The following is a 22,225-nucleotide window of genomic DNA, read 5'->3' as shown; positions in this document are numbered from 1 at the left end:
CGTTTTCTAGTCATTTAAAAAAAAAAATGCTAAACGTCCGCAACGTAACCCTAACCCTCTTTAACTGCTGTACATGCTAATTTCAGTTGATTCCCACTCATACCACACAAATGAACACCCACATTAATTTCCTACACATATGTGGGGCGTTTGCCAGTCATAACGGGTCTGCCAAAAACCTTAGAGCGAAATGTGAATTATGCAGAAAGTATTTTAACTTTTATATACAACAAATGAAAAGGAGGCATTGCAAAACTGTATGGAATAAGTAACATTTTCAATTCATGAACGGCCTGTCAATTATAAAGTTTAAAGATAACGTTGGAGTACAGCGTTAAGAAACCGCAATAAATCAACTATCTAATATTACAAATACTGTATGTCCGTATGTGTGACTTTTAAATTGGCTTCCACTGAGCCAACAAAACTGCTTAAGTGAAGATTTTTCAATACAGTTTGCTTAAGGAAATAATACTAATTACAAGGTGTGAAACTTACATAAATATTTTTCCCCCGAAGAATATGAAGTAATTTGAGTCTATTCATACAGTTTTTTGCAATAATTCCAATCCTGTCCAAAGTAAGAAATATATGACCCTGAACAATAAGCAAACAATAGTAGATCATATCGAAGAATAATACAACGACAATGAATCCAAAAGAATAAACATCTAAACAATAAACATAAAAAGGTGGACAAAATATATAAAATAAATATGCTGGGGGGGGGGTACAAGAATTTGTATAAATACGTTTAACTTATCGCAAATCCCTTGTTTTTGTTTTTTGGCCGAAGACTTGATTGAAATGTGTGTATTTTGAGAAAAACAATGATACATTTAAATAGAATCACATTTTCTCTATTATTTACAAAAAGCCTAATAACCTGACATCCTTTTCAAAAGTATTGTAAATAAAATCAGGTAATTTCTGCCAAAATATACTTACAGATGGACAATTTATGACAAAATCTACAGTTCACGTCTCTATCTTTTTAAAATATTTTATTTACGTAACTTATTTTCATTCACTTACTTTGCTGTACCTGGGCGAAGCGCGTCATGTGACGGTGTCCTGTGTCATACGTCACATCCGGCGCAAGCGCAAAGCCCCCTTCTCTGACTCGTGTGCGGCCTCTCTTCCTCTACCGCCATCATGGGTCGCATGCACGCTCCCGGGTAAATGTCAAATTTCGCCTTTAAACTTGTATTTTGACTTTTGTACTATGCGTCTGGTGAATTTAAGTCAATTTAAGCTCGTCACTAGCGACCATCGGTCGACTTGGGTGCTTTTAAACGTCCCCACAAGTTAGAAAACAAATGAAGCAGTCGCGCTGTCCGCCGTTTGCTAGCTTTATGCTAGCGCTAGTTAGCCAATGCCTACTTGAAGCTAAAACGCTGAATTTTTACTCATAAAAAATCACGCGTACTGCGAAATTGGCACTTACACCCCTGTACCGTAAAGTAATAAAACATGTCAAATGTCGAAATTGCGATTCAGTGTCTTCAAATGGCAATAGAAAGCGAGCAAACAGCCACGATACTAGCCGGGCTAATTTGTCTTTTCTTTGACGGCTAAATGTTTGTTTTTTTTCTCCCAACAGAAAAGGCTTGTCCCAGTCAGCTCTGCCTTACAGACGCAGTGTCCCCACTGTGAGTTCAATACTCTATATTCTCATAAAACATATAAAGAATATTTAATAAAATGGTTAAAATAACATTTGTGTTCAATCATTTCATCCCTTGAAATTTGATTTGTTTGTACAGTATATCCTCTAAAACATTGTTGTCATTTTGCAGTGGCTGAAACTGACGTCAGATGACGTCAAAGAGCAGATTTTCAAGCTGGCCAAGAAGGGCCTGACCCCCTCTCAGATTGGTAAGATGAATAAATGCTTTTGCCTAAAGGTATACTACACATATTCAGCCATTTGACCAACTGAACAACATGGTTTGGTCGTTTGACATGCACAGGTCCACCCTCAAGTGTGTCATGCCGTTTTCAGGCCAGAGCAAGCGGTTAAATGTGTTTTTTACAGGTATTAAGTATACATGCAAAAATAGTTGTCTGGTTATAGGCAAAATTTATTGCTGAAAATAATCATTCTTTTGTCCTTTCCTGCATGGCCAAATATCCAGACTCTAATATTATTTACAATTGTAGCATGCTGCAAGCTGTTCCTTATGGTTTGATGGCTTTACTTGTCAAAACTTGATTGAAAAATGTTAGAGGCGTACTCGTAATGTAGAAAGGGTGTAAGACCTTAATTGGAGAACAATGATTTCATGGTCAAAGCATCACCTTGAAGACTCCAGGCAATATTTTCAACAGTCCCAGTCTAAAAACTACTTTCCTGAAGTGTGTCAACTCTTGCATATAAACACAAGAAATTATGAAGAATTTAAAAAAGATGAAATTGACTCGCTTTGCCACAGTTTTGACATTGTTGCCAAAGTATTGGTGTGTCCTATACACGGCAACTTAGAAAATACTAGAATTCGACGCCCAAATTGTGGGTGTCTCCTATACACAGGTGCGTCCTGTATTTGGGGGATTACGGTAATTACGTTTGTCCATATAATTGCCGGTAAATGTAATCACACAGTCGTCGTTTGCGCCGCGCCTCATGTTTTGCTCTCCTCCAAAGGTGTTATTTTGAGGGACTCCCACGGTGTGGCTCAGGTGCGTTTCGTGACGGGCAACAAGATCCTGAGGATCCTCAAGTCCAAGGGCCTGGCCCCCGACCTGCCCGAGGACCTATACCACCTCATCAAGAAGGCCGTGGCCGTCAGGAAGCATCTGGAGAGAAACAGAAAGGTGCCGAAAATACGCAAATGACGCGGGGGGAATATTAGTAGCTGACGCCATGTTGGTCCCCGCGCAGGACAAGGATGCCAAGTTCCGCCTGATTCTCATCGAGAGCCGAATCCACAGGCTGGCCCGCTACTACAAGACCAAGAGAGTACTGGCCCCCAACTGGAAGTAGTGAGTATTCCGGGCGCATTTAAAAGGAACTTCCCGCCGGCGGCACAAATTCATTGTCCTGCTCTCCCTCCTGTTGAGAGTTTGGATATTTCTATTGTGCCAGAGCCAAACTCGAAGGTTAATTAGCGGAGCGGCTCGCGATTGTCGCCTCTGCCAGTCCCCTTCGCACAAGATCCATTTGTGTTCCCATTTCTTCAAAATCTTCTAACACGCGTTCTTTCCCCTTTCTGTTCGCAGTGAGTCTTCTACAGCTTCTGCTCTGGTGGCATAAAAGCTTCTTTTTCAAATAAATGAAAGTTCACATTTGAAGTTGCCCGTGTTTTTTGTGTGTGTGCGTTTATATACACATGGGGTCCCAACACAAACATTTTGATTGCGTCCCGTTCACAAGTTGCCTTTGAAAGGATTCGTGCAAAAATCGGGGGAAATGCACGATAAAACACGGGGTTTTCGATATGTCCCAAAATGCCATTTCCAATTTTGAATGGCGGTAAATGAGCCTGACAGGGGTGGACCTCTCCACCTCCCGTTCGCATGCGTTTAGAAGGGACGCTCGACAGGCTTTTGACAATCTGCAATAGTTTAGCCTCGTAGTGTTAGCGATTCCTTTGATGTCACACATCAAAAAGGCCCAGTTAGGTCAAAGTTTAGGCCGGGTTCATATGAAAATGAACACTTATTGCTAAGCGTCGCATTTCTATGAATGCAATTGTGTGGTGTTTAGGGTTGTTTTGTGTGTGGTGCAGTGGTATACGCTTAAAACGTGAATGCCCTGTTTTAAAAATGAAGTATGTGTTCTTGGGTTGGGTTGGATATATGTAGCTTTGCCTAACACAATGGGGCTCGTCAATTATTTGATGCAATTTCAACATACTACACTGTTTTATTTCAAAATTATAACAATTTGTCACCCGAGGGGTAATAAAAACACCAAAAAACTTAAACAATGGTGGATTTCCAAAAAATGTGTCACCTGAGGGGAAATAAAAACTCCAAAAGCAACTGGTGAACAACAAATCTGGAATTTCAACATTCAAAAAGAATCTAGTCAATTAGAAACTATCTAATCCCTCTAAATAAGTTTATAGAAATTTCATTGTTATTTCTGCAAGTGGTTGCACAAAAAGAATTGTATCATTTCAACGTTATTTCACTGTTTTGAGTTGAAGTTGCACCAGCCAGTTATAACTTGTTCAATATATTTCATAAAAGGAAAATGATGTATGTATGATATCCTGGACAGGTTATTCTCAAAACACTTTTTGTTTGTTGTTTACGAATATACGTGTTGGTCACAAGGGCGGGGTTTCAATGGAACACAGTGGCGCTATACTTAGACGGCACTTTCTCGTTTATATATCGTGCCGACGCGTGAGCCACTTCTAAAGATAGCGAGGCGTTTACGTGGCTATGACGTCATTTGTCAGGAAAACGAAACACGCGCCTGAGAACTTTCACCCTGAATTGCTCAACGCACGATTGGAATTTCTAATCGCATTTTGACCCGTTGCTGGTTCAAAGATAATTCTACAATTTTTGTGATTCTGATTTTCGGAAATGTACCATTTTACAGAACACATTTTCCACTTTGGTTTAACACTGTTTTATTCCTAACATTTCCTATACATTTTCGTGATTATTCCATGTACAGTATTTCAAGGGTAAAGTTTTGACTTCCATTTTTGTCTTTCGGTTCCGAGGATTTCCTCGGCGTTCGGGAAATTACGTGAACTTTAAAAACGTCATCGTGACGTTGCAAATGAGGGCGCGGCCCAATGTTTTTTTTTTTTTGTAGCTTGACTGACATTTATTCTGTCCAATCAGAACGCAGTTTGATCCTTAACTACGAGATAAGGCAAACAGAGGCGAGTCAGATCCCGCCTTTAGTCTGATTGACAGCTCACTCTGTCCAATCGTAGAGCAGTTTGACGTAATCCCTTGTATTAAACCAGGAGCGTCTGCACGTCGGCTCATTCCCCACTACCGGAAGACACAAGAAATACGAGCATCGAAAAAATGGAGACACTACTTCACTGGAGAGCCTGACCGAAAAAAAACACCGAGAAAAACATGGCGCTCATCTGGGAGAAAATGAAAAAGCGTCCGTTTGGCGACATTCAGCTGTTTTTGACGCGGAGCCAACCGGTCTTCGACGAAGAGTATCAGAATACGTGATAAGAGCTACTTTTTTTTTCCCTTCCCCGCACCGTCGAAAAACAAACAAACAAAAATGACTCCGGAGATGATTTGCGATCGGACAACCGCCACCACCACCGCGGCCATGGAGAGGTTCGGTACCCGGGGAATGGCGCTCCTGCCATGGACTAAGCAAATGCTGACAGTGCTGTGGGAACACCTCTGGATTGCGGTTCGGGTTATCTACTGCACCTTTTTATCTGGTAAAGTTTTGACCTTTTCACCCCGGTGAATGTTCACGCTGACACGCTTGCGGGGCGTTTAGGGTGCCCTCGGAAACACGAGGTGTCAGCGTTTGTTGGGCAATATTTTTTTAACCTGTGTATTTTTTTTCTTTCTCGCGTAATATAATGATAGCACACAATTTTGAGTTCGTTAAATGCATTTAGAGAGTTACCATTCATTTTGGACCGTGATTTTTAAAACGGCGCGTTTATGATTTCTTTGGAGACGGTCTTTTCCTTAACTATAAATATATGCGTTTTATCATATTCAGCTACATTTCACACTTCATTTGAACTCATTCTTAAAAATGGCTGAAATATTTGAGTTTATCCACGCCGAGCTGTGTGTTTATACCACAGTGGGAGTCTGGGGAGCATTTTTATCATCAGGAAACATGATGCAATACGTCACTTGTGGAATAGCCAACTGAAACAGTTGAACAACATTTTTATGAATTCCGTTGTGGCGGGCATTAAGCGCACCACGCGTCTCACAAAGCAAGCAAGTTGGAATGTACCACTTTGTACCTTGTGGCTTTGACATTGATGATCGGGACAATGTTGTACATTTTTGTGTTGACATGCGAAGATCATCAAATCAAAGTCAAAGAGGGATCAACTTTTAATAATCGAGCGATTGTTTAGAACCGTTGTTTAATGTTCCAAATCCTACAATATCAGCCTCTCAAGTATATATTTTTTAAATTGTATTTTGGTCAACCTTCTTTGAAATTTTGAATCAAAATAGGACATTTGGCTTTACTTTGGGAAAGTGACGACCCAACAAGTGACGGAATCGCTTTCAAAAAGTCAACATCGATCTCTGTTGCGTAATATTTGTTTCATTTTTATTTTATTGTTTTTAACTTTGCCGTCGTCCTCCAGTGTTCCAGATGTTTCGCTTCGAGGTACACGTCCAGATCACAGACGAGATGGGCCAGCGCAGGCCGACGGAGTCGTTCCTCTTCTCCTCGCTGTTCGACGGCGACGGCGGCGTGATGGTGGGCCACCCCAACGGCCTGTCGGACCTCTGCGGCGGCGCCGCCGACGAGGCGGACGCGCTGCTGTCGGGCCTGGCTCCCGACGACGCCGTCTACGTGGGCTTCGGCGCCGACCCTTACGACCTGTTCTTGAAAAAGCCCAAAGCCGACCCGGCGGAAGGCGAGGTCGGCGAGGAAACGTCGGGCCCGAAGATGTGGGCGCGCCGCTCGGACAGCGACTCCAGCTGGTCCAGCTGGTCCAGCTCGGACGTGTCCGCGGCCGACCTGGAGGAGAGCGAACGCCTCCTGGGGTTGTTCTCCAGGCCCGACGACCCCTACGACCCCATGTGCTTCACCGCCTGCGCCGTCACCAAAGCGCCGCATCCCGTCTCGGCGGGTAGCGACGGCGAGGAGGCCGGCCTCGCCTCTTCCTCGGAGGACGAGGACGATCTGTGGAAGTGCCTGGAGCGCAAGGACGACCCTTACCACCCGCTCAACTTCCAGGCCCGCCTGAGCAACCCGCAGCCCCAAAAAGCCGCTCCCGCCAAACGGGACGCGCCCAAAACGCCCCGGAAACGTCGCCGACGTGTCAGGCGGCGCTCTGAAGATGTCGTACGGGTGCCGTGGAAACGACCCGCCCAGAGATGTCGATCGCTTGAGAGGCGCGGCCCCAACACCCCGAAAAAGGTAGGAGGCCGCTAATGTAGCCACACACACACACGCAAAAGTAGCCACGACTATTTTGATATGGTGCGGTGGAAGAGTGCTTTGTATTGCAGGTTTTTGGGTCTGCGGGACTAGTCTGTTTGGATGTTGTGTTTATAGTATTACTTCAATTTTATATTTACATGAAGATACATACTGCAAGAGTTTCATCGTGTGGGTAGCGGGTGTGTAACGCAAGCTCAGGGACTACTGTAGCTTCTATTCTATGTGCCTTATAATGCGGTGAGCCTTATATATGAAGAACCTTTAAAAACGTGCCCTTTGTTAAATATGCGCCTTACAGCCCGGTGCGTCTTATAGTGCGAAAAGTATGCGAGCTTGAAAAATGGACAGCATTTTTTTTTCCTGTACTTTCCACAAATCATCTTTATGATCATCCATTTGTAAAGTTTGACTGGCTTATCTGATTGTTTTGTTGACGTTTAGCTCCATCTCGTGGCTGCATAATGCAACCCCGGTCACTACTGTAGCTTCTATTCCATGCGCCCTATAATGCGGCTTATGTGAAAACACTTTTAAAGGTGCGCCTTATAGTTCCGAAAATACGGTGATTGTTTTGAAAGCTCCAAATTCTCCCCTCTGTGTGGAATTTCTTAGGGGTAATATTTTGACATAACACGTCTTCAAAACAACTTTGCCACATGACTTGTGCTGCTGAGTGTGTGTTTCGGTTAGAATCTATATTTAAACTTTTTTTTTTTTTTTTTTTAGCCCTGGGCGGCATTTAGTTTGGGAGTGCTTAATTGGGGCGCGTCGTCTGTTGCGGGGAAGGCCTCGCGCCGTGTTTGTTTAGCGTTTGTTGTCATGCTGACTGCGGACGCCAGTCAGCCGAGACTTGTTTGCCCGAGTTGCGTCACAGGCACTCAACGCACACCGCCGCGCACAAAACACACCAGCCGCACACAACGTCTATTACAATGAATTTGATAGCTCATATACAGCACGCGGGTGTATACATCATTTGGGCGGGACGAGATCTTGTACACAGCGTGAGATTCTCCTTCCTTTCGATAAAACCTGAATAAAAAGAGTGAAAATGTGTTTTTGACAGTTAGCGTATAACGGATCGGCAGAATATTTCAGAATAATTCTTGTCAACGACACTGAAAGAGTCAATAACAATAATAGCAAAGAATCATAAATAATGCAGATTATTATTTTATTTTATTTTTTTCTAATGTTGCCCAAATTCATTGAAACGTCGTTTGGGTCTCGTCCCATTTCTTCTAAATAAGGCTGACGTGTGTATTTTTTTTTTTTTTTTTTTACGTGTGGTCCAGGTGCGCTTCTCTCCGGTGGTGGAGGTTCATCAGATGTGGGCGTGGCGCTTTGCCGCCGCCGCCTCCCGCAAAGGACCCTGGGAGGAGATGGCAAGGGACCGCGAGCGCTTTCGGCGCCGCGTGGGCGAGGCGGAGCGGGCCGTGGGCTACTGTTTGGAATCGGAGCACCGGGCCAGGATGCGTACGTACGTGGACGCTCGCCAGAAGGCGCCGGCATTCGCTTTTTAGGACTTTCTCATCCATCACACTGATAACTCCGTTGTTTTTTTGTTTGTATTTACATTTCACAACTCTGTACCTCAAGTTTTTTTTTTTTTTAGGATTTCTTGTTGCACTGATTGACACTTTGTGATCACTTGAGCATTTCTGTTTGTTGCCTTGCATTTTGGACCTATAGGAAAAGTCGATTTTGTTTATTATTGTTATCTATGATGAATGTACAGCAGTTTAAGTAGACGCCATAAAAAATAACTGGAAGGGCTTTTTTGAGTTTTCAAGTTTAGTCAAAGTCTGGTGCAATTTTTGTCTTCATCACTGAAATATTGTCACGATGTTTTTTTAGTTTCATATTTTATTTAATATTTTCTAAATATAATAGAAGGCCTGTTGGCACATGCTGTGAACTTGAATGTCTATAATTACCGTAATTCCTCAAATGTAAAATACACTTCTTTTTTCCCTCCTATAAACTAACTTAAAAATTGGAATTTTCTTTTTTTTCGACACCATTCGAGGTAGATGAATCCACCAGCCGCGTAAGCTGTGTTTTGATGCACAGATTTGCATTTTGCACGTCTACTTGTGAAAGATTCACATTATGAAATTAATTTCGTAAGTAGAGGTACCACTGCAGTTTTTACATTGTCACCAAACTAAGTGCGTCCTCTACACAGGGGTGTGTCTTATATTTTGGGGAATTGCGGTATCAATGCACATTGTTTTGACTGATAACGCAAAATAGCAGTCGTCAATAAACAATGTATGCAAAACAACTCGGTGTTGATTTTCGTTTGTCCCATAACAAGCGGGAAAAAACAAACAAACGTCCATTGTCACATTTGTAAGCGTTGCGTCACATACACAAAAAGCAAGCGTACGCACAGCGTCCCCGCTATCGAGCCAACACGTCTTATTTCCCAGAAGGCCGTTTTTCTCCTTGTTGTAAGGCTGTCGTAAGACAACGGCGCGCATGATGAAACGACATCCCTGGGGGGCGCAATCAATTAGCGACACTCGTTCACGCCTGCTCGCACGCACAAACACGCGCAAACACACGCACACGGAGCTTGTTCCTATCATGCTAAAGTCAATCGCAATTCATTTGGCCGACATCTGTACAGTATCATGAATTATTAATGCAAATCAAATGTCAACCACGCCTCCAATTTGTTTCCTCCTGGTTGCTAAGCAACCAGCGTGGTAAGGATTGCAAGGGATTGCAACACTTGCGGATGATGATGCTAACCGGGATGATCAGCGAGTGGAGGATGACGACGATGATGAAGATGAAGAAGCTCGAGGCTCAACCTCCAGGGTGGCAATTAGGCCATGATGCAATAGGTTAGCGTTCGTTTTCAACGCAGCTTACGAGACTTCAAAATTCTAAGGTCAAAAATCTCACTTTAAAGTCAGAAGTCTTATCGTACTCTTCAAATTCTGACATCCTAGTAAGAATTCTGACTTCAGAGAATAGTCAGAATTCTTGCTTTAATCTCAGAATTCTGACTCTATTCTCCAAATTCACCTTAAATTCGGAGGTCAGAATTCTCACTTTCATGCCAGAATTCTTATTTTACCCTCCAAACTCTAACATCCGATTAAGATGTCTGAATCGTGCCTTTACTCTCAGAAGTCTGTTTTTAAAGTGAGTATTCTGGCTTTGTCGTAATTGTCATAATTCTCACTTTAAAGTCAGAATTCTGACTTTACTTTCCCAATTCTGATGTGAGGATTCTGACTTTCTGACAAAATGTTCATTTAACTCTCAGAATTCTGACTTTCAAGTGAATATTCTGACTTTATTTTCAGAATTCTCGCTTCAAGTCAGAATCCAGACTAGTCTCAGAATTCAAAAGTCTGAGTTTTGACTTCTTGAGAATAAAGTCAAGATCCTGAGATTACTTTCCAAATCCTGAGTGAAAATTCTGACTTCTGAGGACAGCCAGAATCCTCGCTTTACTCTCAGTATTCTCAGAATTTGGACTTTTTCTCTCCAAATTCACGTTCAACTCTGAGGTGAGAATTCTGACTTTGAAGGGAGAACTCTGACCTTATATTGAGGATTCTGAGGGTCAAGTCAGGATTGTGAAATTGAAGTGAGCCTCCTTCCAATCTTTTTTTCCCCCCTTGACCAGCCTGTACTGTACTACGAGATCAAAGTACGCCAGAGAAGATCGCGTCGAGTCAAATTGCGCTCTGCCGCCCTCGTTCGGCGAAGACACGTACTGCGCCGTACTTTGTCCACGCCACAAATTGGAGACGACACCCCCACTCGAGAATGAACACGACTACCGGGCGGTTCGATCATACGTAGTTGATTATTTGCAGCACATATCGCTATGTACAAATTGCAATAAGGAAGACAGGTTGTTTACCTTGTTGCAGTGCGCCAGAACCACCTGTAGAGGGAAGCATAGTGACATAAAAATTCCAGTTTTTGCTTTACACGTTAATATGACGTTTTTTTTTTAAATTTTACAGTATGCGTTTAGATCATTTCTGATTTGTGAATGTACAATATACGTTTAATTTCCGCAAAGATATTTTCTGAACATCCTTGTTTCATATTTATTATATTTTCACGTTTATAGTTTTTTTTATAAACATTTAAAACAAATATGTATATATTATATTCGTGTTATTCATATGGCAATAAAAGCTTTCTATTCTATTCTATAGAATAAGGACGTTCTATTTTATTCTATTCTATTCAATTCTATTCAAATCTACTAAAATCTCCAAATTTTCTAGTGCTGTTGACCTCTACGTTTTGCCCATTAGGCCTTACCTTGTTACATCATCTTGACCAATGAATTAGCGTTTCGGGTGGCTCCACAGTGTTGTGTGTCTGTGTTTATCTATTCCAGGAGGTTATGTGGCATTCTAGTTTTGACCAAACCCGCTTTGGATTTCTCAGGGTTCCCTTTAAAAGAAGACTAAGACAGGCTCTCACGTGATTTTCAAAGCGTATCTCCTACTGTTCCCGTTTGTGACGCCATGGAGATGCCATCACATTGCCGCCCCACAGCGTTGTGTGTATATGTTTATATATTCCAGGGAGTTAAGCTGAATTCTAGTTTTGACCAAACCCGCCGTGGATCTTATGTGATTTTTCAAAGGGTGTCTCACAATGCTCCAGTTTGTGACACGATGGACACCCCTTCGCATGGCCGCCCCACAGTGTTGTGCGTAGCTTCCTGCTGCATTTCGCAATGTTTTTATTTGAGTAAAACAAACTCCCAAGTTTTCCCTTCTCCTTTTCTCACGACAATAATAGCCTGAGCAAAACACAGCGGCGAGCGAAGCGTGCGGTGATATCATCGTTGCCCTCTATTATTCTTTCTTCCTGGGGAACACTTTATCTGTCCACACAAATTCTTTGCAAACACAAGCGAGATCCAACTTCTGCCTGGCCAGCAAAAGCACTTTGGAGATAAACGCACAAAACCCGGGACTGGAATCTGGACCTGGAAAATGTGCTCACCTTTGGGATGGGACCTGGAAAATGTCCAGAATGTCTTTTTTTTTTTTTTTTTTCCTGGGGAAATGATTGTTTTCCTGTCTTTTTTGTCAACAGAGGATTGGGAAATGACAGGGCAGCGGCGGTTGTTGTGACAAGCCGCACGCCACGACACGTTTGGTCCAGGATGCGAAAGGAGATTCCGATGAGCTCAGCGTTCCTGGCGAGTGACGTGGAAATGGGCGCGCGGACGTCAAAAACACAACAGGCCGCAACGTGACCTTTTCCATCGTGGAAGTGGAATTTTCAAATGGGGAGGAGGAACCCCTCACTGGGTCAGGGCCGATGTGAAAACCACTAGGACACCGTGCAGCCAATCAACCTTTTGATTTTAAATTAAAAAAAAAAAAACTTTTTGATAAATGTTTTAGAATTAATAGGAATATTTTATTATTTTATTTCTTTCGCTCTTCATCAAGATTTCTAAAAACAGGTCAAAAGAGGAACAAGCCTGTATTTGGGTCAATTTGAGCCAAATTTATGCATTGTTTGATACAAGAAAAAACATTTTTCATGTTGTCACTTTTGGGCAATGTTTTGTACAAATTGACCCCAATATTCAGATTAAAAAAAAAAACTGTCATTGGACTATTTTTTAGAAACTGCAAACATATTTTCTCAGCATTTTGTGTCATTTATGTGTCGAATTTAAATTTTTAAAAAATACTTTTCTTGTTCACAGAAAGTGTTATATTTTTACATGTTGGAATGTGATGGGATTTCACACTCCAATATGACGTATGTATTTTTTGTTTCTGTATTTTTGCCATTAAAAAAAATCCCCCAAATATGTTTTCTTTTCATGCAATATCCTTATATTTTTTTGTTAAACACTGTTGTGTTTTTTTTCTCCCCAGTATTTTCCATCTTCCTCAATCCTAACTGCATTACAGCAGGCAATAACGATCAGTCACGGCTCCCATGTTTTCTGAGTTTGGTCACGTGTCATTTGTAAACCGAGCCGTGATTGGTCATTATTTGAGCCATGAGAATTTGTGATGTTCGTCAAACGGATAAAAAACAGGTGGATTGCGCTGCTTCATTTCATAGTCCACCAACACGATATTAATCAGAATACAATACTGTACCACCTTTGGACTAGTGGGGGCGCACAGAGCAGCGCTGTAATGATTTCTTTCTATTTCTTTCTCAAGATGAGTTCGTAATAGTAATTTGCACTGCTGTCGCGGAGGAGGTGGATGTAGGGTATTATTATTTTTACCGTAAATAATTTCAAAGCAAGGTTTTACGTCTGAGTCATCCGGGGCCTCTCCCCGGAGTAGCTTTGCAACGTCCGCCTCTCGGAGGCGTCCGTGAAGGCATCGCCGGCCCATGCTGAGCGATCGCGTCTCACCGGGGAGACTCCGCCGAGAGATGAACTAGGACCAGCGGATCATGGCGGCGCCTCTGGGCCGGGACTCCCTGCCCGAAGGCTGGGCGTACGGCGTGTGCGGGGACGGCAGGGTCTTCTTCGTCAAGTGAGTCGGCTCCCCTTCCCTTGCCTTCCCCTTCGCCCGTTTTCGCTCTTTCGCTTCGGCGTAACAGGTGTGTGTGTTTTTTTTTCTCCCACCCTCCCTCGCCCTTCCTCCTCCCCCTCGTTCCACCACCCCCTCCTATCCGGTAAGCAGCGACCGAACGCGGGAGACCACCTGGCTGCACCCCCGCTCCGCCGAGCCGGTCAACTCGGGACATATGATCCGCTCAGGTAAGCTAGCAAGGCGGTTTGTTTAGCCCCGGTTGACTCGCTTTCCCTCCACGCGACTCTGCGTTCAACTTTCACGTATTACCTCCGGTTTTTTGAGTTTTCATTTCTTGTTTTTCAGACTTGCCCAAGGGATGGGAAGAAGGCTTCACGGACGAAGGAGCGAGCTACTTTATCGAGTAAGTACGACCTAAAAGTTGATTGAAGAAGTGTTCGTGAACGCGTCATGGCTGCCGCTCGTTAAGCCGCTGCACATTTGCTGCATTCACGGACAATTCATTAAGTGCACACCTGGATTTCTATCACATCTGCATTGCATTTTCTATGGGAAATTGGACTGTTTTGATATATTTTGTGTTGTCACCAAAAATCCCTCCAACCTACAGTATAATATACTTTAAAATATTTGTGATATATGGGATGCGCTTTTACAAAATCAGACTTACGTCTCCCAAAAATTGAGATATTGATATTTTCTAATTCTTCACTTAATTCCCTTTAAATGTACATGGAAAAGCATGAAGCTAACTGAAAAACGGACAGTTATTGCAGTTTGTATATTGCCAAGTTGAAATCTTGGTTTTGAGAAAAACAATTAAAATTTTGGAGAACTTAATCTTTTAATGGTGCGCACATTCTACTAATCCTCTCTTTACTTACACCTCAATGACAATTTGAACCTTTTGACGGCTGTGAAAAGAAAGTCGTTTTTTTGTTTTTCAATGACTTGTTTTCATGAATATCTTTCGGTCAAATCATTTACTGACATGTTTATGTGTTCAAACGTTGCATAATGTTGTAATATGAAAAACAGCTTTCATGACTTAAGCGTATTTTCTTTTTTGGGCATTATAGCGATACATGGTTCTTTTTTTTTAGGCGGTAGCTGGTGAATAGTTTGCCAGCAGTGTTTTGTGCCACATTTCTCCACCTTGATGTTCTGTTGACAAAATTTGGTTACCTGGCCCCGGAACGATGTCAGTATTCAAAGCGTGCAAGTGGCCTGCAGTGACACAAGCGACAGGCAAAACATCACCTACGGCACATGGAATGCAAAAGGCTTCCAGCGCCTTTTGCCAAATGTGTGACAAATCCCTTTCAACTTGATATTCACTGCATTTTTTTCCAATGCGGGCAACTTTCATGGCATTCCTCGCATGATTAACTCTCCCTGGCCACAACATTAGGTACAACCACATGGAATGTTTTTTTTTCTGATGGTAATCATTACAGTTCGATTCCTAAATGGAGTCTTGAATGAATACCTGGCTGATAGTGTCTCTGTGTTATCGCATTTCATTTGGAACTTTCTTAAACATAGCTGTAGGCCCGCCCACACGTCTTCAGGTCTTCCTGGAGCTGATTTGACAGGTGTCTGTTTCGGAGCGTTTTAGCACCCTCTGTTGGTGAAGATTTGAGATTTTTTTTTTCGGCTCCTATGTGTCAAAATCTCCTCATCCAGTTCAAAAAAATGTTAATTAGGAAACTGTGCAGTATGTCTACACTTGCTAGTATAGTAGTACATACTAGTACTACATGCAGTACATACATGTAGTAGTATGTGTTGGCCTCCGGTAGCCCTAGCGGTGTACAGGGTAACTCCAGCTGTCATTTCTTTATTCTATTCTATTCTATTCTATTCTATTCTATTCTTATCCATCAATTGTTGCCCACAGTTCTATCATGGGATCTCCATGGTGCGTTCAGGTGCACCTAATGCTATGTCCGCCGATGCACGTATAAGTGTGAAATCAATGACCCCCGACTCCCATGATTCTTAGCGAGTCAAACCGCGCCGATCAACACGGTGACACAATGTTTGCTCGCCCGCCCCCCACCGGCTATTTGCCGGCATATTTCCGCCGGCGGCTGAAGTTGACTTTGCCCGGACTTGTTGAATAAGCGCCTCGCCTTGCGGACTCAGCGTGGCGCATTGGCAACCCGCGCGGGGCCCCTCGAAAACACACCTCCGTCTGCGCTGCGTGTGTGGTTAATTATTGGTGGGGATATTTGTCTTGGATTCCGATGCCCTTACGAGCGCCGTAGACTCCGAATCACGAAGCCCAGCTTAGCATTGAGGATCGGCGGAACGGGGCTGAAGGACTTGACGGCCGGAGTCGGGGGTGACCGCGGAGGAAGAAATTCGATCCCGTGTAAAGTGAAAGGCTTTTGTCCCAGTGGCCTTCATCACCTCTCTCAGTTCAATAAGCTGCTGACTTTTCCCACAGCGAATAATGCCAGCAGAAGTAGAAAACTGCCGCTTAAAATCGCCTACCGTGATTCCCCAAATATAGGATGCATTTTGGGTTTCTCCTATAAACGGTAATTTAAACTTTCAATTTTTTTTTCATGCGACAACAGTGGAGGAAGATTGATCCCTGGGCCGCATAAGCAGAGTTTTAACGCAAAGATGGCATTTTTATATCAGTCGTATTCTTGCGTGCAATAATTACTGTAACGGGCGGACATCACTTGGCTGTTAGCGGCCAGAGCCTGTTGCAGCTAACAGCGGCTCGTGTTAGCTGAGATTCTTACGGCATTACGAGCATTAAAAGAAGCGAGCAGAATGAACCGACATACGGGTCCATCCTTGTTCTCACACGCGGGAATATTAGGAAAACCGAGAGGATCACGTAAAAGTTCCGATGTCTCCAGAATGATTCAATGAAGAGTGGCTAAATATGGAGCCGTGTGCACCGGTTAGACAACACAGAAAGGGTAGTTACGGCACCATTTTCAATAAAAGAAGCGAGCAGACTTATTCAACGTCTGAGTCCATCCTTGTTCACGCGCGGCAATATTCATGTAAAGCCTATGCCGTCTCCATCTGATTCAGGTTTGGAGCTGGGTGCGCCGGTTAGAGAACACGGAAAGGTTTATTTATTTATATTTATTAATTTTAGTCTTTTGGCATATTCACACAATCATAAACTTGGTGGAACACGATTGGTGCGGGTATTTATAGCAAAAAGAACACGAGCTGCGTCGTGAGGAAAAGGAAATACAACTACTTGGAGCGTATTCAAAGTTACGCTGGCGCAGCATTCAAGACCACTCACAATGTGGGTAATCTGAAGAAGAACATATGAAGAATTTACAAAGATGTGATTTTTTTTGTTGTTTTGATATAGTTTTAACATTGTGTGCCATACACGGTAACATAGAAAACACAAGAATTGGACCCTTCTTTTTATTTAGCTATTGTTAGTTTTATTGTTGTTGGAATTCATTGTTTTTTAAGTTAAACACGAAAGAAGAAAATGCTTTTAGTTATAGTTAGTTGATTAGTTTTCCATTTAGTTTTGTTATCTATTATAACCTTAAAAATATTTTTACAAATAGATCAAAGACCATGTCATTTAATTTCACACTTGATAAGTTGACTGCCACCCGACATTTTTTTCCATCCAAACATTTTAATTGCTGTTGCTTTTCTGAGGAAAAAAACAACCAAACTCGTCTCGCTCCTGATAGTACCTTTAATATCCAACTAAGCTGTCCATAACAATTTTCTCCGGTCTCTTTTTTCAAAACAAATAGCGTTTTGAGAAGGTGAAAAACCTTGAAAGCGCGGTGACGTCAAAGACTCGATGATGCTACGGGGAGGCCGCCGCAAAGAGGCTTATCTCCAATCAGCTTACATCATGCCCGGAGTGTGTGTGTGTGTGTGTGTGTGTGTTGTTTTTTGCCGCATGGTGAGGACCAAATCCTGGCTTTCTTGCACTTGTGGGGACCATTTTGGTGGAGACCACAACTTCAGACCGTTTTTTGAGTGTCCAGACTTGATTTTGGAGTCTTTGTTTGATTGGATTTTGAGTGTGGTTGTGGTGCTTAAAGGGGTCGTAGCATTACATTTAAATACTTTCCTCAGTGCAGTATGTGCATATGAATTATGTTTGGCACATTAGCGATTTAAAGGAAGTAAAACGAAGACCGCACCATATTAGAGCTGCCTCGCCCCCTTCTGTCAGGTTCTGTTGGGATTTGTTGGTTTTCTGTTGTGTGTTGGTGTGGTTTTTATTCCTTGTTTTTTTTTTTTTTTTTTTGTATTTTTAAGCTGTGGGTTCATGTGTCACGTTTCTGTTCCCAATCTGTTCCCCTGTATTAAACCCCTCAAATTACCGACACACATTCAAGTCAACCTTTCGTAATCGGAAAATGACATTTTTTACCCCTGAACGCAGTATGAAAAAGATTTTATGGAAGCCAACGCACCCACACAACGTGTAGCCTGACTTATGTCGAACCGCTCAAAGTGTCTCACGGAACCTCGGCGGATTCAACCGAACCCGGGGTAGGAATTAGGGTGAGAAATCAACATTAAAACACGGTTAAACGCGCCAAAAAGTTGAATTTTTATGTTACGGCGTCTTTAAGGTTAGGGTAAATGCATTCTGTCAATGGGATGTCCCCACTAGGACAGAACTTTGAGTTTGCTGCTTTTTCAAAGCGTGCATCTTACACGGGGTGAAGGTCGCACGGATTTGTTCGGCGCCGCACATGATTTTATTCTTAGTTTCCTAAGAATAGCGAGAGCAATAATAAAGAGAGCTTGCCGGAAAGTTTCATCATGGAGACGTATGAGTAAAGGGACCTTCAGGGACGCGGGCTTGAAAGCACAAAAAGCACACGCGTTTAAGAGACATGGACCATTTGCGACTGACAATGAATCACTCGCGTTGGAAAGACGCGAGGGACAAAACATACTCGGAAGCTGAGCAAAAGTGCGGCTTTTATGGGAGGAAAAAAGTAATAAGTAGAGACAGGTGAGTGTTGATACCATATCTCTTCGGTGTGTTGGAGAGAGAAACATTGAAAACGGGGATACCGACCTTTGAGGACTGAAGTTTGACACCTATGCATTAGAATAGCTCGGCTTTCCATTAAAAGGATCTGCCATGGTTACCGTATGGTATCGTACGAAACCACACAGTGAAATCCTTACTCTTATTCTTTACTCATTTTTCAAGATCATCAGAATAGTGTGTGTTATGGCGATGAAAATATGGGTGGTATCATATGAAAGGTTGATTTTCATTCTTTACTTTGAATTGCATGTACTTAACATCTGTGTTTTCTGCGTGGAAACGCCGCCATCCATCCGTAGCATGCTTATGAATGGAATGAATGGCAATTTTCCAAACAGCGCCAAATTTGTGTGAAAGGCAATTTCTTGATGTTTCTGCTTGGTGAGCAGCAGGCAGGACACAAAGCGAGGCGTCCCCTCAGCCTTCAAAATGAAGACGACACCTGTCCGTGTCAACAACTCTTCGTTTCCATTGCTTGGAGCTGCTAAACGCCTCGTTTCCTATCGCTATTTTTTTTCACGCGAGAAAGTGAAAGCCTGAAGACAACCTCTCACTTCCGCGTGTTGCAATTTTAACTAGCGGGACGGGCTGGTGCAGCATAGTCACACGTCGGTAGACTTTGACCTGCTCGTGTCAATCAATAACCTGTACACAACCAACGATGTGGATCGTTTGTGGATTTCTAGTTAGGAATTTTGAAAAGGCCAAACGCTGTTTTGGCCTTTTTCTGCCAATGAATGACTTCACTGTGGAACTTGCACAAAAAGACAATCAACCATTCAAACTCTCATTTACACCTTTGGACAGTTTCCCCCCTTTTTGTGCCCCCCCCGGTTAAAATCTCATGAACCCCCTGAAGTGCCTTGTGTTCTCAATTTTTTCACATTTGTATTTATTAGCAGAAGTGGACAGTCCGTCAGCGCTGATCGAGACAAATTTAGACCAATGTTAACGAATCCGTCTTCTATAGTTGTAGGGCAGGCAGTTAACAATGAGAACTGACATGCATCATCTGAATTATCATGTAAAGTATCATAATGCCATCCAGTGGATATGATTGGTAATTGCGCTCTAGTCTCCTGCATTCCCTCAGACGCGGGATAATAAACACGGCCTTGTGTCGGTGTTACGCTTATATTGCTGTGTGTTTCAATTACAGTCTAACTGTAGAACCACAGACAGAGTTAACCTTACGTGGAAGTGCAAAAACAGAAAAAAAAACCGGTATGAGTGAAGACACAAGTAGACCTGACGAGGTACGGACCAGAAAAAAAGATTGGCCAGATTTAACCCTCTAATGGTGGCGGAAGGTTGGGCAAAAATACACTGACGATTAACCGGACCGACAATTACAATTTCGTCTGGCTTAAAAAAACGGAAAGGGGGCGGGGCCCTGAAGGACAAATGTCGGACCAGCAAAGAAAATCAAGGTTGCCCACCTCTGTTGGTAGATACACGTAACCGTCATCATAGAGCGCCGAAAAAGCTGCACTCTAGGTGCTTTTTTCCTCATTAGCAAGAAGTCTTCACAAAAGTCTTGACAAATAAGCAATGTAAATGTCAGGGTCGAAATTCGAACACGTCAGGTGAGACAAAAGAGCCGATGACTCAGGCTTGAGTCACTGAAGTGTCAAAGCAGCGGCACCGGCCAACGATTTATCGCCGGCTGTGTGTATGCTCGAGTGTACATGTGACATTCTTCTTTTCGTGACGTCATAATGGGCCGCAAAATAATCTAAGAAAATGGATGGCTCTTGAAAGTTCTTCTCTTAACGTCTCACCGCTTATTCTCAACTTGAGTGTCAAAGGAGCCCTTCACTCATTCGTGTCTTGGATGACGCTTCTCTTAATTTCACACACATCCTGTTGTACTCCCACAAATGAACTTCCTTTCCCCAGCATTGACTTATTTTGGAGGACTTTCTCGCTTAATAATTGGTCAGAGTACTCAACGTTTTAGTAGTCACCAATACTGGTACCAGGTACCGATATCAAGTACTATTTACGCGTGAAAATAATATAGCCGCCGAAGATGATAAAAGCAACTGTCAACGTGCTACGTCGTAAATTGTTTCAGAAAGAGGGCCTCGCCGAAAGTGGTTCATCTTGCGAATGTCACCTGTCCAAACTCAAGAAGCAGGTGAGCCGTGATCGGCTGTTCCTGAGCCGGGAACAAATGCGATGACATTTTCAATCAACAAAGTGACAAAATGGCTGCCCTTTCAGATGTAATGCGAATTGTTGCTAGATTCATATTCCGCAAGTGCAATATGAATCAGAATGCCGTGCTTAGACGGTTGCGGACCCATAGAAGACATTGTGGAGACATTTTTTGACTTTGCAACCTCTCAAGTCAAAAACAGCAAAGAACCATCATTTAATGATTCTGGCGAAAGATAGACCCCCCAAAAAAGCGATCCAATTTTCCCATAAAAGTCACAGGCAGATTTCCACCAGCTTTTCTTTTGGTTTCACATGTGCCTAATTGAGCTGGAAGCAAGTTAATTAGCGACATTAGTGAGGAAATGACCAAAAAGCATCAATCGTCTCTCAACATAGATGCTATTCTGGGGGGCACTTTTCAGGTGTTTCATTGTGTGTGTGTGTGTGCGAGAGAGAGAGAGAGAGTGTCTTTGAAGTTGGCCTGAAAATAAAATGTCCTGAATTTTTAACCTGGCCCTCAGGCGGCAGGATTCATGCTCCCAATAGGATCCGAATAAAATTCAGGAAGGTTGACTGGACGTATTCAGTTCTTTTCAGCGATGCGCATGAAGTAGGCATGGGGCCGATATCAGATTGTGACGGTACGATAACGTTGAGCAAAAAAAATCACGGCGTCACAGTGTTAAAATTACAGTTGTAGGTTTTGTCCTCATTCAACCCAATTTATTTTGAAACAATATATTGAGTATTTGGTACACAGAGAAATGTGTAACTTGTTTCTTGCATATCAAAACGTGAACATTCTTCTTGGTTTTTAATAGTTCTTAGCAATACACATTTTCCTGTAAGCTAATTTTCAGACACAGACCTCCTTATCCTCCATGCATGCCAAGAAGGAAAAAACAAAACAAAAACAAACAGCGATTGGCATCTATTGTATTTTGCGGACCGTAAGGCGCAGCTAAAAGGCTTCAATTTTCTCAAAAGCTTATCGCGGTTGGGGACCTCTGGTTTAGACACGCAAAGGCGTCGTATCCTCCAGCATGAGGCTTTGGTCCGAAGGCGTTAAGGCAAAATATCGATTGCCGTCTTATTGTTTCGAAAGAGGCAGCACTCTGCTAGCGGCCAATCACGTTCTGCCTCATTGAAAGGCATCCCTCGTTAAACTAAGCAAAAAACAAAAGCGCTCATTACCGATTATGGGCGGTATCGGCGGTAAACTTTCCAAGCGGTTATCGGCCCATTCCTAGCGTGAAGTCACCCGGAGACCGCGTGACCTTTGTGGCGCGTTTGGCTCGGACGGAAATGTCAGCGGCGCGCGTCGCTCGCTACGCTTGCATCTCTTTCATGGCCCCCGGTCAAAATGTCAACGCCTTTTGCGTGCGTGACAACATCTGCGCTCGCTTACCTGCAGCACTCGGG

General features: G+C 43.0%; 3 protein-coding genes and 1 non-coding gene across 13 annotated transcripts in view; all 4 read left to right on the top strand.

The window, feature by feature from the left end:
- Positions 1–1,058: 1,058 nt before the first annotated feature.
- On the top strand, positions 1,059–3,294 carry rps13 (ribosomal protein S13). Its single transcript, XM_088416913.1, has 6 exons — positions 1,059–1,178; positions 1,604–1,652; positions 1,800–1,878; positions 2,648–2,817; positions 2,885–2,985; positions 3,223–3,294. The coding sequence occupies exons 1-6, from the start codon at positions 1,156–1,158 to the stop codon at positions 3,254–3,256; spliced, it is 456 nt and encodes a 151-aa protein (XP_088273039.1). The 5' UTR covers positions 1,059–1,155; the 3' UTR covers positions 3,257–3,294.
- LOC148422979 (small nucleolar RNA SNORA19) lies at positions 3,026–3,158 on the top strand. The gene has a single exon (XR_015866040.1). It is a non-coding gene; the product is annotated as a small nucleolar RNA SNORA19 (small nucleolar RNA).
- A 1,673-nt stretch (positions 3,295–4,967) lies between the features above and the next one.
- On the top strand, positions 4,968–9,383 carry LOC148422977 (uncharacterized). The gene is made up of 3 exons (XM_088416198.1): positions 4,968–5,384; positions 6,291–7,072; positions 8,392–9,383. Exons 1-3 carry the CDS (start codon positions 5,216–5,218, stop codon positions 8,617–8,619), a joined length of 1,179 nt encoding a protein of 392 aa, XP_088272324.1. The 5' UTR covers positions 4,968–5,215; the 3' UTR covers positions 8,620–9,383.
- Positions 9,384–13,226: 3,843 nt separating this feature from the next.
- The window catches only part of LOC148422976 (pleckstrin homology domain-containing family A member 7-like), a 61,414-nt gene continuing 52,415 nt past the window's right edge, over positions 13,227–22,225 (top strand). For 2 of the 10 annotated variants that reach the window (XM_088417721.1, XM_088417719.1), the window contains exons 1-3: positions 13,230–13,608; positions 13,756–13,835; positions 13,954–14,011. In XM_088417721.1, the coding sequence (XP_088273847.1) occupies positions 13,526–13,608; positions 13,756–13,835; positions 13,954–14,011 (221 nt within the window). In that variant the 5' untranslated portion in view covers positions 13,230–13,525. Of the gene's footprint in view, positions 13,609–13,755; positions 13,836–13,953; positions 14,012–22,225 lie in introns of all 10 variants that reach the window. The other 8 variants (XM_088417726.1, XM_088417723.1, XM_088417722.1 and 5 more) reach the window with 7 other exon arrangements.

This window comes from Hippichthys cyanospilos, chromosome 6 (assembly GCF_059441005.1).
Source record: "Hippichthys cyanospilos isolate Australia breed blue-spotted pipefish chromosome 6, RoL_Hcya_1.0, whole genome shotgun sequence".
Classification (NCBI taxonomy): Eukaryota; Metazoa; Chordata; class Actinopteri; order Syngnathiformes; family Syngnathidae; genus Hippichthys; species Hippichthys cyanospilos.
Note: the sequence above shows the minus strand (reverse complement) of the source record. Positions and strands in the feature narration are given on the sequence as shown.

Excerpts from the sequence above, each read along its gene's own strand:
- rps13 (XM_088416913.1), top strand. The coding sequence starts at position 1,156 with ATGGGTCGCATGCACGCTCCCGG. Across the intron at positions 1,179-1,603 it reads GGTCGCATGCACGCTCCCGG|AAAAGGCTTGTCCCAGTCAG; the intron begins GTAAATGTCAAA and ends TTCTCCCAACAG. Across the intron at positions 2,986-3,222 it reads CTGGCCCCCAACTGGAAGTA|TGAGTCTTCTACAGCTTCTG; the intron begins GTGAGTATTCCG and ends TTCTGTTCGCAG.
- LOC148422977 (XM_088416198.1), top strand. The coding sequence starts at position 5,216 with ATGACTCCGGAGATGATTTGCGATCGGACAACCGCCACCACCACCGCG. Across the intron at positions 5,385-6,290 it reads CTACTGCACCTTTTTATCTG|TGTTCCAGATGTTTCGCTTC; the intron begins GTAAAGTTTTGA and ends GTCGTCCTCCAG. Across the intron at positions 7,073-8,391 it reads GCCCCAACACCCCGAAAAAG|GTGCGCTTCTCTCCGGTGGT; the intron begins GTAGGAGGCCGC and ends CGTGTGGTCCAG.